General features: G+C 44.3%; 1 protein-coding gene across 1 annotated transcript; it reads right to left on the minus strand.

Moving 5' to 3' along the window:
• Positions 1-1,473: 1,473 nt before the first annotated feature.
• On the minus strand, positions 1,474-4,351 carry tssk6 (testis-specific serine kinase 6). The gene is made up of 2 exons (XM_005923994.2): positions 3,926-4,351; positions 1,474-2,205 (listed from the first exon to the last, which is right to left on the minus strand). The coding sequence occupies exons 1-2, from the start codon at positions 4,175-4,177 to the stop codon at positions 1,531-1,533; spliced, it is 927 nt and encodes a 308-aa protein (XP_005924056.1). The 5' UTR covers positions 4,178-4,351; the 3' UTR covers positions 1,474-1,530.
• Between the last annotated feature and the right edge of the window lie 15,222 nt (positions 4,352-19,573).

Consider the following 19,573-nt stretch of genomic DNA (forward strand, 5'->3'; position numbering starts at 1 on the left):
ATAAAAACGGCACTGCTGCTCGAACGTCCCCAGCAAACACTTCCGGTTAAATACCCGTCAGCTGACCGGTGGCTGGAAATGTTTTTATTTTTTTAATCAACTTTATTTGATAAAGGAACAAAGTACAAGAGCAGTAGCTACCTCAGCACCACAAAGATTAAATAAAATATGCACTCTACAAAATAATTTCAGAAGCTTAACACAGAAGAAAAAATATGGATGTTGCAGGGAGAGCGAACAAAAACAGACAAAAAGCAGACAAAAAACAGAGCCTCGCATTAATTACGCCTCTGAATATTTAATTTAAGCAGACTAATAACGTCGTAATTGCTTTGTGATTAGAGGAATGTTTGATGGTGTCAGTATATTTGTCGAATTCCATCAAGAAATTGAGGAAATTTAGTTTTCTGTTAACCTTACGTTTGTGAATATGAAAAAAGATTAGTATATTATTATTTTTTTAAATGTCTTGAGTCATGCTCAATAACCCAGGTAAGTAAATTCCCAAAAGTTGATTCTGTTCATCTGGATGTTTTCAGTGGGAGAAACGTTCATCATCATCCAGGTGACTCCTTCAGTCTCAGCTTTCCTCCAAACACTGCAGCTGGATTCTTCTTTCCATGTAAAGACGAAGATCTGGCTTTGCACACATACATAAACGAAAGTTCCTCATGAAAGTGCAATCTAACATTCTAGCTTTAACCTCTCTGCAGCTTTTTGCTTCAGGTTTCATCTTTTGGCTTTTGTGCAGTTTTGAGGAGTGTTGCAAACTCTGTCTGGATTTCTCTGTGGACCTATCACAGCTCCACACTGTAACTTCCGATTTGACATGGTTTTGGTGCATTGGCTCAGGAGCTTCGGTGAAGACGAGATGTTAGCTTCTCTTTGGTTGTAGTTTAACTGAAGCTAGTTTAAGATAAATCTGATGCTCTGCTTCTCTGGATTCAAATGCAGGCTCCACTCTGCTTTATTGATGATGTCTTTCATTCCCTCAGAGTGATCAGATTCAGGTGGACGTTAGAGGAACTGCAGTTTTGGTATTTAATTTCAGCTCTGTTGGCGTAATGGTGATTACGTCCATCTTCTATATACAGTCTGTGACTTATTTCAACTACCTTAACTGACAGGAAGTCCACCCTTCTGTTAGCAGGCATCAGGGCCTGTGTGTTAACCAGCTGAGATAGTCCTGATCAGCCAAAACACTAAAAACAATACCGGCTAAATCCATCTTTCATATAAATGTCTTTAATGTGTCCTGTTTAATGTAATACTTGCAGCCTAATCTTTGACTGTTTTATGTCTGGCAGGTCTTCCTGATGTGTGGAAACTCAGAAGAATCAGAATCTTTATTGTGCTTTCGAACAATGAAAACTGTATGCAAATGTGTTCAGTACAAGTGAAAACAAAACTTTTAAGAGACAGAAGTATATATGTACAATAAATTAAAAAAACAAAACAACAAAAAGCTGCACCTGGTTAGAGAAGGTTTATTTATTCAGTGTTTCACAGACTCTAGATGTTCATGTGAGGTTATCTGTCTGTGCGTGGAGTTGACGGTCCTTCCTCTGCATCCCAGCTGCTTCCTACAGGTGGCGTCGCTGCAGCAGATGTGGAGGCCCTGTCACACTTCTCCACCGGTTCCTTTGATATCCAGGCGCTCGCTAATATGTCGCTGACCTTCAGCCGCTGCTCCACGATGGGGTGCAGAATTCTTCGGATCAGGTCTTTAGCCTCTGGGGAAACTGGAGGATCCTTCGGAAAGTTAAAGCGGCGTTTCTTCTGAAGCTGCGCCTGCTTTTTAACGTTGGAGCAGTTAAAGGGCACCGAGCCGTACAGCATCATGTAGAGCACAACGCCCATGCTCCACACATCTGACACTTTGGGGTCGTAAGGAATACTGTGCAGAACCTCTGGGGCTGCGTACAACGACGTCCCGCAGAAGGTTCTGCTCAGCACGACCCGACCGTCCACATACGTCAGCGTCTTGCTTAAACCAAAGTCGCCCACTTTGAGGTTGTACTTTGCATCCAGGAACAGGTTTTCACATTTCAGGTCTCTATGGGCCACGTTCCTGCTGTGAAGATACTCCACTGCCCTGCACAGCTGGGAGAAAAGCTTGTGGCTGAAGCGCTCTGGTAAGGCCAGTTTGCTGTTGATGTAATTTAGGAGGTCTCCTTTGACACAGAGCTCCATCACCATGTAGACCTGCGACATGGAAGCATACAGAGAAATAAATCCAGAAATTCTCGTCTAACAACACAAGCGCTGACCATCAGGTGACCCAGCGCGCTCATTTATGACCCTAATCGTATTATTTCAGCTCGCTATCATCAAACAAGCCTGATGCGTCAGAGGTGCAAGCGTGCTCCGATGCTCCACAGACAGACGCCCTCATCAGGCCTCCATTATACTGACAATTCGTTATTAGATGGAGAGCGTGAAGGTCGGCGTGGACGTCTGCGTGCCTGCTAGTCTTCTGAGACTTTACATTACAAAGCATCAACTCAAAGAAGTATAAGAAGGATGAGTCTCCAGCTGTCTGTATCAGAGTATAGGTGAGACTAAAGCGGGCTGGGAGGGTATCAGGGCCATAATTTCCATTTATTGGGTGAGAAACCATATTTTACACCTTAAATAGATAACAGAAATGGCTTCCTAATGAATCACTTGTCCCAACTAATCAGCAAAGATCACAATTAGTGACATTTTGCTCCTGACCCACTTCCACACTTGTGGTCGTAACATCAACACTAACCGAGGTAAGCTGATGAAACCCGTCCATCAGTAGTTGGTCTAAATGTTGATCGGTGTTGTTTGTGTTGGATTTCTAGTAATTACTTGTTATTAGACATGTAGCAAATGCATCGAGTGAGCTATACTCGTGTAGCCATATTATAAACATAGAACAGTGGTGGCCAGCTTTAATAATCAAAAGTATGAGCAATGCAATAAGAATTAAAACTAATGCCTGAGATGATAAACCACGCAGGAATCCCTGCAGTTCCTCTAACGTCCAGCAGAGGCAGCAGTGAGTCAGTCCCCATAGACTCCCATGTTAAAACTTTACAGCAGAAGTAACCATGTTTGCAGCCTGATACACAAACTGTTCTGATCTCTGTAGATAACTTCACCTTCATAACAACTACAGGCAGAAGGTTTATATAACTCCCGTTTTAAAATCGTATTAAGACTTAAAGTCTGCCATTTTAGGGGCGTGGCCTCTTTGACAGACAGGTGGATGGCGACACAGGAGGCTGTAGCTGCTAGCTGTCCCTCTGGACAGTTTTTGTGCTATTGGAGGATTTTTAATGACATCATCTGACAATAATGTGGCTGCTGTGAAAATCCAGAATTTTATTTGAATGTTGCTGAGCACTGATTAGCAGGTATCTGCGTGTGAAGATGCAAGCAAGCGAATCAAGAATCAGGAAATAACGGCAGTAAGAGAAGCTTTAGGTTAGCTACGGTTAATTATCTTAAAATAGTTTTGGATTAAAGACACGACTTGGATTGATTATATTTTAACTCCTGTGTCTTTTGCAGTAAATACAAACTAATAAGCAGTCAGACGTGTTGCATCCATGCAAAGCATCTGTGAATGTGACCGTGAGCAGACACTGGCAGGCTCTGTGAGGTTATCGTACTAACAGACTGTCCAGGAAGTCTGCGCTCCAGTTTGAGTGAAATTTGAGGATTTTATTTGGATCTTACTGAGCTCTAATTAGCTGAACACTCAGCACTCCCCCCACTCGTCCAAATCTGGTCATTTCTTGCTCCAAAACCCAAGAAGTTAAGTGTTTACTGACCAGAGGAGTCGCCCCCTGCTGGTCACTAGAATCAACCACGACCTTTACTTGTTTGTGCTGTCTTTGTAGCAGCAGAGCTCAGCGTGACGCTAAAACAGCAGAGAGCACGAATGTCTTACCGTTCCTTTGGGCGACTCAAAGATCTCGTGAGTCTTAACGATGTTGGGATGATCCAAAGTTTCCAGGACGCCTTTTTCATGAGGCAGGAACTTTTCAATGTAAACAGAGGTGCATTTACTTATGTCAGTGACTTTTATGGCGACCATTTTTTTCATCTGGGTTGAGTATGCTTTCACAACTTCACCGAACATGCCTTGTCCCAGTCTGCCCTTATACTGGTAACCACGACTCTCCATGAAGCGTTTGTCCATGGTGGCTGTGGCTGCAGAGTTAGCTGACTCTGTGATGCTGGTTTAGTTTTCAGTGAACTGCCTTTATGACATCACTTTCTAGAACACCTGATTCTTAGAACTTTCCAGTCACATGACAGAGGAACCAAGAGCAGAAATAACAAACTTAATTATAACAGGTTGTGTTTGAGTATCGGAGGGTCTGTTTGACCTTGGGGTGAATTAGATGTGATGCCCACTGATGGGAAGACTTTTTTTATAGCTCAAACTAAACCAACCGTCTGATGAGCAGCACGTTACTTAGACTCTTACTCCTATGGAAGCAGTCGGTGTGACGGCAGAGACTCGTGTGAAAACTTTATCGTTCATGTCACTGTATTTATAGAGCTATGATATAACAGCTGTGTCGCTGTTAACAATGAAAAACTAAACTCTACATATCATCCTGTTACAATATATGTTCAGATGATCAGAGTACTGGTAATCAGTGTGGGTCAAATACTTGAAAAAAGTAATCAGTAACTAATTACTGATTACTTCCCCAAAAAGGTAATCCCATTACTTTACTGATTACTTATTTTCAAAAGTAATTAATTACTTAGTTACTTAGTTACTTTTAAAAACACGATTTACAACCTGAAGAGGTGATAAAGCGATAGATCTTTCAGCCCAATTCTACTTTTTCTGCATAATCCATCATACAAAATGTAATCAAATGGAAAAGTCTCTTTTTAAAACTTGTTTTATTAGTTTTAACCTTTTAACTTTATGCATCAAGCAAAAATTAATTATATGCAACATTCTCTGACTGGAAGAAATTTGTTTAAATTTAAACCTATTTTCTGCAAGTAATCACAGCATAAAATAAATAAAGTCAAAGACTCAGCGGTCCTGTTGCTCTATTTTCACCTGTAAAGCAGGAGTGGGGTAGGCGGAGGTTTACCCTGGTGCAGGTGTGCCGCGGTCAGTGGAAGAATCCGCGAGTTTCTCTGTGAGTTTCCCATTACGTCGTAGCTACTCGGTGCTTGTTGGAAGTTTAGGGGTTTTTTCGCTGTAAAAAGAAGTTTTCTTCCCACGCACAGCGGACACTAATGTTTTTGTCACTTTTTATGGAATCAAACTCAAAGTAAGGTCAGTACTTCCACGCTTTAAACGCTGCACGCTCATACTCTCTCTGCACTCGATATATGATCCATTGTTGATCTGCACACAGCTGTTGTCACTAACGTCGCACTCGCTTACGTCACTGTCGTGAGACATTCTCGCAAAAAATCACGGTTTTAGTAACGCAGTAACGCAGCGTTCCTACGGGAAAGTAACAGTAATCTAATTACCGTTTTTGCAATAGTAATCCCTTACTTTACTCGTTACTTGAAAATAGTAATCGCGTTACTGCCCATCTCTGCTGGTAAATGTAAAGCTGCAGGTAGCTACACACCTGCTATTTACTAGTTAGGAAACAGTTTTAATTATTATTTTGCTGTTAAGAGTTATTTATTGTTAACTGATGGTTAATAAGCATTTACCATTTGTTACTCATGGTTATTATTAAGTGTTAGCCAACATTCAAAACATATCAGACACATCTGTGCTGCTGGATCGGCTCATACGTGCATCAAAAACATGAAGGATATTTGTTTATGATTGCAGAAAATCGACCTGCTGTTTTGTTTGACGTGTGATTAACGATGTTTCTTTATTGTTATCTGCCGTATTTATTGCACCTCCTGCTGCCTTGATGGCCAGTTTTTGAAGATGTTGTATCTGACTGGTGGATGTTTGTGAAGGCTGATGGGCATGTGGCACATCTGCAGCTTTCGTTAGGCCAAGTTTGGCTTCAACTCGCAGTGCTAACTCAGTCTGGTAAACTCGCCCACGGGGCCAGATGTCAGGTATGCTGGAACTTCAAGGCCACATCTGGCTCATAGAAGTCTTGCCAGGACTGTAGCTGAGTACTCAAAATAACCCCAGTTTTTCTCACCTTCAACAAGAGTAAATAAAGATGAAATCCAGTTTTTTAGTCAGGCTCAGGCTTCAACCTCATCTAGCATCACAGCCAGCTTCTCCTGACTCAGACTTTTTTAAACACTTTAGCAGCAAAGACACAATTATTGTGACTGGAAACACAAACATATTTGACCTGCTGGCTTCTTTGCACAGGCTACCTGTGATTCATTGCATGGGGTTGCTGCTGATTACTGACGACGCTGCTCTCTTTGCCCTGACTGACCGTTACAGCTTTCACAGCTGCAGACTCTGGAGGTCCTCGCTCTCTGGATCAGGACTTCTGCCTCACCAACAGTCTTCAAATCTCCACTAAAAACTTGCCTCAGCTGCAGGGTGAGAACAAGGATCCTGTTTTTACTTTTTGCTTCTAATTTTTCTTCCAAACTGATTTGGGATAACTTTGTTTTTTCTCCCTGACTGTAAATTGTAAACTGTGCAGTAACTGTCAGCCTGAAGCTCAGCCGGAGACATCAGAGGGAAGCTGGGACGTCTGTGCAGACATTTGTATTGCATTTGATCATATTGGTACTTTCATTTTCTGAGGTCCGTGAGTCACTGTTCCAGTAAATCCTGTGTTTCACAGAGTTTTCCAGCAGATGGCGACAAGAAGCAAGCAGCTGCTTCAGAAGGAAGAGCTGAGGTTTCATTTGTGTAACATGTTTTGTGTGGAGACAGTTAAAAATAATAAATGTGTGCATGGTGTATTTGCATGTGAGCGATGACAGATGCTGAAGCCCGGCGGGGTCGATTACGTCTCTGTATCCGCTCTGACTGCAGCCTGACCTGCAGGTGGCAGCAAAGGCAAAGACAAGCGATGGACCGGCTGTCCTGCTTTGCATCACATGGTTCGCATCTGTCTCCTGCAGATATTTGTGGACTGCTGAGCCGATGTCATGTAGCGCTGTTTCCCCATCAGGAAGCCATTAGGCCGCAGTGGTTACCTGCCTTCTCCCCCTCTCTGCAGCTATTTTTCTCCAAGCACACTCACTTACTCCTTACTTGCTCTGCACCCGCCCCCACTGCCAACACCTTGACAACAGGTGGTGGTACGAAAAGCCTTTCCAAGGTGCTGTCACGTTGTTGGGTTAGGCTTTTAAAACTAATAGCATTAGGCGGCCGGGGTCACAGCTTTTTACAGCGTCCTTGAAGTTGTGTTTAATTCGAAATGTTGCAAAACTTTCCGCTTTCTCTCTGCTGCTCGTCGGTGCACAAACACCCGGATAAATCTGGCTTCTATGGCTGCCAGTAGCGCACTGTCAACTCCCATGATCCTAAATAGCCACAGTCATAACAATGCCTGCGACCGGCCACAGCACTTCACAGCCACGAAGCCCCCCCGGCACGCTCAATTTATCATACATTTTGCACTTTCACACTGTTCACAGAAAGACCTTCATGTGGCATTAATGTTAGTTTGTGAAGAAGCCCTCTGACACCCCGCCTGATGCACCTTCCACGGCTCACAACCTGAAGGGAGAGGCGTGAGCCGAAGACCCCGCCGCACAAATGTGGGCAATTTGGTTTGCGGCTGACACCCGGCGCTCTAAATAAATGATCTAAATGCTCGCCAGAGATTGTTTTGCCACTGCCGCCCCTCAGCAACGACACGAGGGGCGGGAGAGGGGGCCGACGCAACCCCGTGGCCCCGCGAAGCCCGGCCAGGATGAATATGTGGAAATGAGGCAGACATCCAGTAAATAATAGTTGCCATTGTGCCCCTCGGCGAGCAGGGGGGTGGGGATGGGCTGGAGGGGAGGCGAGGAGGCAAGGGGGTGCGGGGGTGGTGGTGGGGGCTCTGCATGATATGCCAGGCCCTGACATGGCACCCAGACCCAGAGCTGTCACCCCTGCGGAAACATCACCCTCGCCTCCACAATTTGTGCACTTAACACTTCAGTTGGCACATGACAGGTGCTTATTTCCCCGCACTGGCTTTCCCCCTCGCAGTGATGCCTCTGAGCCCAGGGCACGCTCAGCATCTGGTACGGGTGTCTGTCCGCCGAGCTGCTCGCTGGAAGTGTGCGACTACACCAGCGATACTTTTCACATCCGCTCACATCGCATTCGCAGCCCACTGAGCTTCAGAGTGTGTGTGTGTGTGTGTGTGTGGCTGTGTGTGTGTGTGTGTGAGGTGAGAGAGTCTGTGTGTGTACAATAGAGGCTCAACATGTGCGTGCGTTCTTGCGGTGAGTGTGTCGTGTGTGTGTGTGTGTGTGTGTGTGTGTGTGTGTGTGTGTGTGTGTGTGTGTGTGTGTGTGTGAAAGACACACAACCCCCCTCAGATAATGTGTTAGTTTTGCAGTTAGTCTAACAAGCTTTCTCTTTGATCAGCACATTTTTATATTTGAATATATGGCATCAAAAGCAGGATTCATGTGGAATGAAAGTCACAATATGTGGAATAATCATCAAAATCTATGAAGTTAAACTCCACCACATGTCATCATTCGGACACAAAATGACACACCAAAATAAAACAGGAAGTGATAAAAACCTGCAAACAGACTGAAGTTTTACTAGTAACGAACTAAAGGTTGTTATGCAGAGTTATTAATAATTTCTCGTTACTGCTCCTCTGACTCGGCCACGCTCTCAACAGCTGAATGAACTTCAGTCATTGTTTGAAAACCAAGAAGCTTTTGTATGAAAGACGGCTAATGTAAAACAGTCTGCTTGTATTTTTTATATCTATTATATCAGCGCATTAAAAATAAATATAAATAGATTTATTACATGTGCCATTAAAATGACAGAGGTCGAAGATGACATCACGGATGAGGATGTTGGGCTGTATTTTGTCCATGTGTGGTTTAACCGCAGACGCCACCACGCGGTGACGAGCCGCGGTGTTACGAGTGAACGCTGCGTAATCGTCCTGCCTGGCTCTTAGAATGACCACAATTTACAAAATTACTAACATTTTATTCAACATGACATAAAATCAGTGACTGCGCTCACAGACTTCTATGTGAAAGGCCCTTTGCAGCTATCGCCCCCTGGTGGTTGGTCATTAAACGTGCATGTTTCGGGTGCTTTTGCGACGGCTTCACTTTTTAACCCCAACCGTCAAAACCTTTCAACGCTAAAGAGACGACAGGTTTTTTTGCCATCAAACTCTCCCTGCTGCTGTTTTTTACCTGTAGAATGATCTACAGCTGGAGGAGGTTGGGGTGGATGGATGGGTTTCCAACACCACAGACAAGCTGCTGTTTGTTTCCCGCGTACATGCTCTTATGCATGCTTTTCCGGCTCCGTGTGATGATAACGTGTGGGTGAGTGCTTCCATGTTTTCACACTTTCACCTTCCACAGGAGATTTTTCTGTGTTTCTGACTCTGTGACTGATTCAGCCGAGAAAGGAAGCGGCAGGGTCTGCGTTCACCTCCCCGTCGGCTACTGAATGTAACCCACGTGATGTGATGGATCCATGCAAGGGAAGATTGTGTAAAAGAAGTTATTGATCAGAGCTCCGAGGTCACCGATTAGTCCTGAATCACACGCTCATTTGTATCTGTGACAAAATCTGCGTCATCGAAAGGCCACTTGTGCTGGAGTTAAACTAGTTTAAGTAAATGTTGTGTGGCTGGTATTGTCAAAGTATGTGAGAATACACCTTCCTTGAAATGGCTGTAAGCTGTTTGGCCTTGAAAGTACCCACGCTCCCCCGTGTTATAAATAATTGAATGTCCTGTTGAGACCGGCTCTTTCCTTGGCGCCCTAAATGACTTTCCCGGATACTGTAATCACACTTGTCATGCTTAAGTCCTTTCCTTCTTGAAGTCAAAGTCACGGTTTTCATCCTTCACTCCTAAATCCCACGGCTGCGGTTGACAATTCAAAAACAGGAGTGGGACTACTCCACTTTCTGTCCTTGTCAATCACGAGGAGTCTGACTCCTTTCCTGCAGGCCACAGTCAAGACTGCAGGGAACGATTGTCAGGTGGCATTACTGTCCCACGAACGCAGCTAAAAGCCGGCTTTTTTACATTACAAAAAAATGTGGATGCATTATTTAACACAGCGATCAGGCGCAATTTCTACGAAGATCCTGAGTTCTAAAACGGACGCTTGCAGCCAAGACTCCTGGGTGATGGCGAGGCGGCTGTGTGACAGGACTGCTTCAGCTTCTCTCCTCCACACGCGCACACGCACACACGCACGCATCACACACACACACACACACACACACACACACACACACACACACACAACACACACACACACACCACACACACACACGCACACGTCACACACGACACACACACACACGCACGCACACATGCACACACACACCACACACACACTACACACGACACACACACACACATACACACACACACACACACACACACACACACACACGCACTCACACACACACACACACACACACACACACACACACACACACATGCACACACACACGCACACACACTTAAGGAATGCTTTGAATGTGCTGCTAACCTTAACTGTGACTGCGTCGTAGATGTAACTCTTTAGAATAGTGTCTTTGTCTGGGAACTATTTTCCGTAGCGTAATAATAAACTTCCAGTGAATGTCAGGGACGCTGCCGTGCAACGCTGACAGTTTATGAATTCAAAGGCAAAGCTAATTCACTCACAGACATTAATTTTAATATGCACCCATTTTCAAAGCACTTCAGGTGAAAACAAAGGAAACAGAGCCGAGCTCGTCTTCTGTGTGAAAGCAGTGCACCCATGCATTCTGCACTGACAGCAGCGTACTCACATATACTCGCTTTAAAAAAAAAAAAAACAGAGAAAAATTGAGGATTTCACATCAGACTTATTACATAAACAGAAGCCAGCAGCGTTACATAGTTCGTGCAGCTTTTACTTATTTTTACTGAATGAATATTATGTGAATTCTGCGATATTTGATTAAACATGCCACAGGGTCGTCACTTCATGAGGACCATGGCGATTTTGGAGCCAGAGGTGACCGTCTTTGGTTACCAGACTGCGTCCACAGACTCTGTGGGAGCGGACCGGGACACCTGCTGCTTCACCTCGTTCTCTTTTCTTTGCTGAAATTCTTCTGCATTCACAAATATGTTCTGGAGAAGAAAATCTCTTCTCTGTTGCACAACAAGTGCAACGGGACGGCGCTGCAGAGTGAAGCAGTGAAGAAAAGACCAAAATGATCTCTCACACACACGCACACACACACACACACACACACACACACACACACACACACACACACACACACACACACAGAGTGAACAAGTGTGTCCTGGTATTAATAAACCATGGTGGACACACGTTTGGCGCTGCAGATTTCCAGCTCCTCCGTGCCGCAGAGAGGCCGGCCCTGACAGGTACGGAGGAGAGGCCAGCTGTAAGCAATAGCCAGGTGGTCCCAGTCCCAGCCCCCACCCCCCACCATCGCCACATCAGCCCACCGCTGCCCTGATTGGCGTTAATTGGCAGGTAGTGGAGGAGGGGGGGTCAAAGGGGAACAGAGGATGGGGGGAGGGAGAGGAGCTGTGGAACAGAGAAAAACTCACCTGTCAAACCTGCGATAACGTTTCTGTTTCACAATCAGTGCAAAAGGTTCACCTGAAATCAGCCTCACAGTTAGTCTGACTCACCTCAGCAGGAAAGTCAGAAGAAGCTTTCATCTCTGTGAAACTAGTGACTCAGGTTAGACCCAGAGCCTCCTCTGCATCGTGCCCAAGCTACACTCCAAACAGACAACGAAGAAGAAACAACAGATGTTGGATATGATATAAAAACACGTGACAAATATGAACAATGCACAGCCATTACAATTCCTGACAACCATCTAAATAAAAGTTATATTCTACTGAAAAGATGAATCATGCATTTCCATTTATTTTTGTCCGCTTATCCTAAGCTTGGCCATGTCCTCCTGAGAAGTTCCCATGCCGGCCAAGAGACTCTCAGCGTGTTCTTTGTTAGTTTCCGTCGGCTTTAAGACTTTGCCTTAACACAGGCCTCGAGGGCCGGAGTCCTGCAGGTTTTAGATGTGTCCTTCAGCCAACACAGCTGATTTAAATGGCTAAATTAACTCCTCAAGACTTCTTGAAGTTCTCCAGAGGCCTCGTAATGAACTAATCGTTAGATTGAGGTGTGTTGACCCAGTCTGAGGTCTAAAACCTGCAGGACACGGCCCCTGAGGCCTGGAGTTCCCCACCCCTGCCATGAACACGTGGACCAGAAAGTCGAGAACCATCTGCGTTTTTCATATAAATAACGACCTCCCTGAGCTCTGCCAGCGGTTTCTTCCTGTGAAAAGGGAGTTTTTCCTTCCCACTGTCGCCAAGTGCTGCTGATAGGGGGTCGTCTCATTGTTGCCGTTCCTCTGTATTATCGTAGGGTCTTTACCTCAGTGTAAAGCACCAGACTGAGACTTTATAAATAAAAGTGAACTGAATTAGGAGATTAAACGTTTGGAAACGATGAATCTCGCAGTGAAAATGAGGTGGAATGCATGGTTTTAATGCAGGTACTCTGTAAAAGAAGGCTGATTACGAGTCATATTTTTAACTCGGGAGCCGTACGAGGCTAAGCGAAGCAGAGATGAGGAGCTGAGATGAACAGACAGCGGGGTCACGCCGCCATCAGCCGCCTGCTGACCAGCAACCGCTGTGCTGAACAGGAATCAATACTGAGACCCAATAACCACGAGTTTATGAAGAAGATGCACTTGCCTCCTTCGCCGTGGCTTTTAAGGCAGCTGCTCGCAGGCCTGGACTCAAGATAAACATAACCCGCATGACTCCCGGTAATTGTTTGTTGAGCAGTTCAGACAAACCGGCTGAATGAACGGAGGCACTCAATAGTGTCTCCTTGTCACTCCAGTGACAGTTACTTTGCAGGGACTGAAAAACATGTTTTTCTGGCTCTTTCTTCAGAAAACCTTTTTATCCTTCTGTTTTTACCCATTTCTTCTTGGCCTGAACCTGCGTGACTCACTCTTTTCTTCCCTCTAGGCTAAATTGATGGCAGTGCAGGAGTTAATTGTTCAGGCATGTGTTTGGCTTCCTGATGGAGAGTGGATGTGGATCAGGGTGGGGTCATGGTTCACAATGACATGTTTTTTTTCCTGGGCGCTGGAAATGGAGAAGAGGCCATGGGAGAGTGCTGAACACGGGGGGGTGAATAGGAGTTCCACCGAGGCACTTAAACCTGTCTCTATACAGCCGGCAACAAAGGCGAGAAATCATCGTACACATCAGAGACGATGGCATATCCAATGAGAGACGCTGCTGCACAGAGACGGCGGACACACAAAGAGCCTCCATTTGTCAGCATGAAAAGAAGTGTGACATACAGTAAAATAGGCGCAGAACAGTTAGCTTTCAAGAGTGAACTCTGAGAAAACTTCAAAAACTTTCATTTATAATTTCATACAGATGTGATGACTGCCACTTCGCTTTGTTAGGCAGGTTTTAGTCTGAAAGGACCATTTATGGAGAAGTTAAAAGCAAAGGCGGCTGCGAATAAAGTGCACGAAACCACAAACTGGATTATCAGCCACACACCAAGATTTCTTTATGTCTTCTATATGTTTCCGACAATCAAAGGAAAGCTTAACAAAGACACTGAAAATACATTTTTGAAAGCCTTCGATATTTACAGACTTGGTTTAGTGGAAGAGACTCGTGGTCCTCAGTCTGTGTCATTATTAACAGAAAGCCGTGGCAGATTCAAATCGATCGAACAAACTGATCCTGCTATCGGATGATTATTATAAAAACCAACACGAGCCGCTGGAAGTACCCAACAGCCTGGAGGAGAAGGAGGATTTGTGATGATTAAAAATAGCAGGAAGTCTTGAATGATACAAAGAAAAAAACAGTGCGTAAAGAAAAACGGCTGCATTCAGCTCCCTGGTTTTATTCTTAGACTCAAGCAGAGCAACTTTGCATGAGTCACAGTTCAAAATAATACGTCTTTAACTCTTCCTGGGGCTCTGAACCTCCTCAGCCCGTCCTCTGTCTGATAACCAGATCATTGCAGGTTAGCAAATTTCCTGCTCAAACTACGAATATCTCAAAAACTGTTAAAGGACGTTTTCATGGCTGCTTCTTACCATCGAGATCAGTCAGGCCTGCAAAATCCCCTGCTGACACAGGTTTATTCTGATTGGCTGCCGCTCACAGCAGGTGGGCGGTTCTCCTGTGATCACATGACGATATCCTCACTCTGTGACATCATTCAGGTCCAAGAGTAGAAGCGACTGAGATAAACTGAGTATTCAGAGTAATCAGCAGACATAGATCTTTGTCTGTCGTATACTGACCTCATTATTTGAACCCTTGGACACGTTTAATACAAACAGTCGTCCTTTGAGAAGAAGAACCGGCCCACTGTGAGGGCATGTAATTAACCTCACAGCCGCCATATTACTGGCTACATGATGTCAATAAAAATGCTCCAAAAGGCTCCAGCAGCACAAACACGGTCCAGAGGTCCAGTTCAGGTGGAGCTAGAGCAGCTACAGCCACCTGTGTCACCATCCACCCATCAGTCAAACAGGCCACGCCCCTAAAAATGCAAACTTTAATCTTGAATTTAATTTAAACAGGTTAACTGTATCAGTAAACATGTTTATTTCTGCTGTAAAGTTTTAACATGGGAGGACTGAGGGGACTATGGGGACTGACTTGCTGCTGCCTCTGCTGGACGTTAAAGGAACTGCAGTTTTTGATGACGACGTTTTTCAGCCCTGGAGGCTAAAGCAGGCAGTAATAAGAGAAAAAACATAAATGATATTAAATTAAAAAGACAACATGTGACTCAGTGAAAGTAACCTATGACTGAAAAGAAACGGGCAAGCGAAGCTAAGAAATGCTAAGAAATATGAAAATGAAACCCAAAGGAAAGTGAATGAAATGACAGGAAGCGTACAGGTTTATTGCTTTCATAGCTTAAATGTAAAAATGCAGCATATCTGATCAGATATCAGCCGAACATACTGACACTGTTTTTGCCTCAAACTGTTCTTTTCCTCTCCGACCGTCTGCCGAATTACGTCTCGCCCATGTGAGGCCCAGAACTGACACTTGGGTGACCGCACAGGATAAAAGAAGCCCCCCTGCTGGTGGGACATCACAGCTATGTGGTTAGTGTTTTTTGGAGGGGAGCGGGTCCTGCCCTCCTCATCAGCCCCTACACATCAGCGGGCCCCACTCCAGCATCGCGTGGCATTACTTCAGCCAGCTTAAGACACCAAATTGCAGTGCAGCCGGACAGCGATCTGGGTTATTTGTCTCAGCGGCTGTTGTTTGGCTCCTTTAACTCCGCCGGTGTGGGGTGAGCAGAGTCAGGAAATCGCAGGGCTATTTAACAAAGCTTGTGTAATTGATTGTGGCAGATCCTGCCAGCAAACAGCAGGTCCACAGCCCCACTCGCTGCACCCAGCAGAGGGCCCGCATTGATGTGGATAAGGGAATTATCTCTCCTCTGGTGACTTGGACTGGAGGACACTGGAAATTCAATTAAACCAATCTACTGTGTGTTCCCAGTCCTGAGGTGGCTGAAAGCTGCTGCCTCAAAAACACACAACGATGGGCTTTTATGACAGGAAGAAAGGAAAGAGGGAGAATTTAGGACGGGTCTGGACACGCTGGATCATCTCCTGCAGCTTCCTGTGGCTTTGACAATAAGACTAGATGAAGATGAATATTCTATATCTAAATAAAAAAGAAATGATTGCAACTTTAGGTTTGTTTAGGTGCTGCTGGGGTGCCGGCACACAGATCACGCAGCTCAAACAGATCAGTTTCAGTGACCTGCAGCTGTTTAACGTTCAGGCCAAAGGAAACAGTTCACTTCTTACTTTTATTATATTTTTGAAGCTAACAGGCTGCTGTTGGTTTCATTAATTATCAAGCTGAGGACTTTTAGCTCACTGATTTGTGCGAACACAGGTCAGAGTGGCTGCTCTGTTTCAAGGTTGGCAAAATGTGCTCATAAAATAATTCCAAATATAATTAAATAATTGTTAAAGAATAAAGTTTCATCATTTTCATTCTAATATTTTTTAAAAATCCTACAAAATCTGGTTTTATTGTAATGAAACAAGCTGATGACTGCAGAGCTGATGGGAATGATTTTTCACAGCTAACAGATTTTTGATGGTTTTTACTGATTTATAGTCGACAGGCTGCGTCGTCTTTATTATAACTGATATGTTTTTGCAGCTCCTTCATAAACAAATTGCCATCCTCTGGTTTAGACCCTCCCCTCACCTGTAACGTTTGACTGAAGCCCCGCCCTAAATCCTCCCTTTGCTTCTTGTTTCTCTGTGACTCTAACAGGACCATCATCTCCAAAATGGACTTAATGTTTTATTCAATCATAGCTGAAAGCAGCGACTGAGACCAGGGGCGGCACTAAGTTCAACCCTTTCGGGGGGCTCGCTCCCAATCATAATGTCAGGCATGCAGCGCCTTGTAATTAATATTAATAAAATCTGCTGTTTGCAAATGTAATCAACCCATTTCACATTTGCAAATCTCAGTTCGACTGGATAAACATCACAGTGTTACCTTCAAAAGGAACCTAATGTGTTGGATGACCTCTTGTAGTGTCCAAGAATGATCAGACATTTTAATCTAATCTGCCGTTTTAGGGCGGAGCCTGTAGTTATCGAACCAGAGCCAAAGACTCGGTCATTTCTTCCACAGTAAAACAGCAGGACAGCACATGCTCAGTTATGTGAAATCATCTTCAGTGAATGTGAGTGAAACAGAAGCTACAGCTTCATCAGACCACGCCTCCTCGCTCACCCGTTTCTGTTTGCCCTCTGTCTCTCGCTAAAATGAGCTCTGCATCTTCATAAAGTTGTCAGACTTTTAATGACAAACCAGTGTGAGCGACTGTGACATCGTGACGTCATCAGCACTGGACATGAAGCCTGTTTTTATTCGGTCTGTACTGTTGTCAATAGAAAAGTTAGGAAAACATAACATTTGAAGATAATTCCAAAACATATTATTGTTAATACTATAAAAAAGTTATTTTTAGAGGTGATCTGATGAAATTTGGAGGTGCTTGAGCACTGAGTCTAAACTCACTAATGACTGGGACCATAAACTCATCAGGACAATGAGCAGGAGGCTCATTTTTCCTAGACCCCAGAGGAGTCGCCCCCCGGTGGTCCTTACACCGAATGCAGTTTTAAATGTGCTTCTGCATTGTATGTCTTCACTGCTTTTAGCCCCCCGTCCATCTTTGATGTTTTGATGATTTGTCGAGCACTTTGGCTGTTTGTCAGCCTCCAACCTTCTTAATCTGCAGATCTGCAGCTCGAGGTCCAGGGTTAGGATTATGGGTGTGGAGCTCTCTGTGTTTTGTTATGATCATTATTTTTTCTGTTGATGGTCTGATTACTATTTTCACTTTGTAATCCTACTTCTATTCTGTAAAAGACTCTGCCCACTCACAAAGAGCCGAGTCTCTAAACAGATTCATTAAGATATTCTTCCAGCGTTCTCTCAGAGATCTTTATATCACTGGGAAGTGTGTGTCTCTGTGTTAAGACTCAGAAGAGCTTTAAAACCCTGAGCGAAGATCTTCCTCTTGGGGTTTTAAACTACTTAAATTGCCTTTGTGAGCCGTGTGTCACAGCCACCGCTGCTGCCACATGTTGATAAGCAGCTGGATTTATGGGTAAAAACACAATAACTCACTTTGTATTTTCACTTTCTTTAACCTGCATGTACCTCCACTGCACACTCAGACATGGGGGTACAGTGAAAGTAAACTTCTGCCCCTGCAGGTGCACAAATTAAAGCCTTATAAGGGTAATTATTGAACCTCACAGTAACCTTTAGGTCCAAAAATGTGCTTCAGAGCAGCACAAAGATTCATACTTTCACCAGTTCTTCTGCTGGCCATTATCTGTACTCAGACAATGATGAAATACATTAAATTAAATAATCATGGAGACATCCAGTTAAGTGGGCTTAATTAGAACCTTTAGCGAGCCAGACGTAGTCCCCAGGACACACGTTGGACACTCCTGTCCTAAAACTCCCACAAGGTACTTTAATTTGTCAAAGTACGGAAAGGCCTCGAGGCTCGGAAACCTTTACTTCATTATACACGTCCTTAGATGTGTTCATTTTAGACACACTGCATGTGGTGATCACGTGGTGATCAGGTGGAGCATGAAACAAGGAAGATGTTATTTTGCTTAAATCTGCAAAAAAATGCATGGACCTTGGTTGGGAATTATCTCCCAGCTTGTTCTTGTTTTCTTTCTTTGCTCTGCTTGCACACACACACACACACACACACACACACACACACACACACACACACACACACACACAGGAAGTATCACATGTCTGGGTGATAAATGTCACCCCTGAGGTGTCTGGCAGACGTATATCTGATAATATTTAATTGACGTATAGAGTGCATGTCTCCACAACTGCAGGCCCATAACCCAATAATGTTTGACTGGCACTCCCCTCTGCTGCTGTGTGTTGTGTTACACCCTGTCTACTACTAGCTGCATATTAATTCTTATGTTTCATCAGTCAGATCGAATTGTTTTACAGAACCATTACCAGTAAACACATCATTAGTAGGTAATAGTCAAAGAAGAGCAGGCTTTAAAACTGAGGTTTGATTCTGTTTGAAGATGAAATAAAATCTCTGGATCAGTAAAAGTTTCAAGGGTTGAACCAACAAACCGGACTCACACTACATCTGTATCACTCGACACCAGGACAGTCGTTTCTATTTTCTACTGTTATTTTTGAGCAACTAATTCAAATCTAACCCTGTTTTAATGTCACAGTCACACGTCTGATTTATCTGTAGGGACGGCAGCATCTCAGAAGAAGTCACTTTCCTTCACTAAGCCGCGGCTGAAGCATCAAAACCTGAATGTTAGGAGTCCCTGAACTGGACCACTGGACCATGTTTACGCTGTTGGAGCTTTTCGAAACAATTGCATTTTATTCATACAGCACCAAATCTCTGTATAGTTTTCAATCACGACTGACCAATAATAGGGCTGCTGTGATGGTACTGCACTAACCAGGAAGTCTGAGCTCCAGTTTTGGTGAGTGAAATTCTAGGATTTGATTTGCATGTTACTGAGTGCTGATTAGCAGGTATCTGTGTCTGTGTGATTCTCCCACAGATTCTTTAAATGCAAGCTGGCCAATTTAGGATTCTCACAGAAGCTTTGGGTTAACTGTGCTTAAATATCTGAAAACAGTTTAAAGACGGAATTAAAGTTAAAAACTTTTGCACCAAATACCAACTACACACACTGAGGGGAACAGTAGGAACCGAGCTGTTCAGCTAGATGAACAGATGATCAGACACAGACAGAGGGAAGGACACCGGCGGGAAGGACACCGGCGGGAAGGACACAGGCGGGAAGGACACAGGCGGGAAG

The sequence above is a fragment of the Haplochromis burtoni genome, unplaced genomic scaffold, assembly GCF_018398535.1.
Source record: "Haplochromis burtoni strain Fernald_Lab_line unplaced genomic scaffold, NCSU_Asbu1 Contig_69, whole genome shotgun sequence".
Lineage (NCBI taxonomy): Eukaryota > Metazoa > Chordata > Actinopteri > Cichliformes > Cichlidae > Haplochromis > Haplochromis burtoni.

What these genes read in the sequence shown, in the direction of transcription:
- tssk6 (XM_005923994.2), bottom strand. Translation starts at nt 4,177, where the DNA reads ATGGACAAACGCTTCATGGAGAGTCGTGGTTACCAGTATAAGGGCAGA. An exon ending in TTGAGTCGCCCAAAGGAACG is followed by an intron (nt 2,206 to 3,925) that starts GTAAGACATTCG and finishes TCCATGTCGCAG; the next exon opens with GTCTACATGGTGATGGAGCT.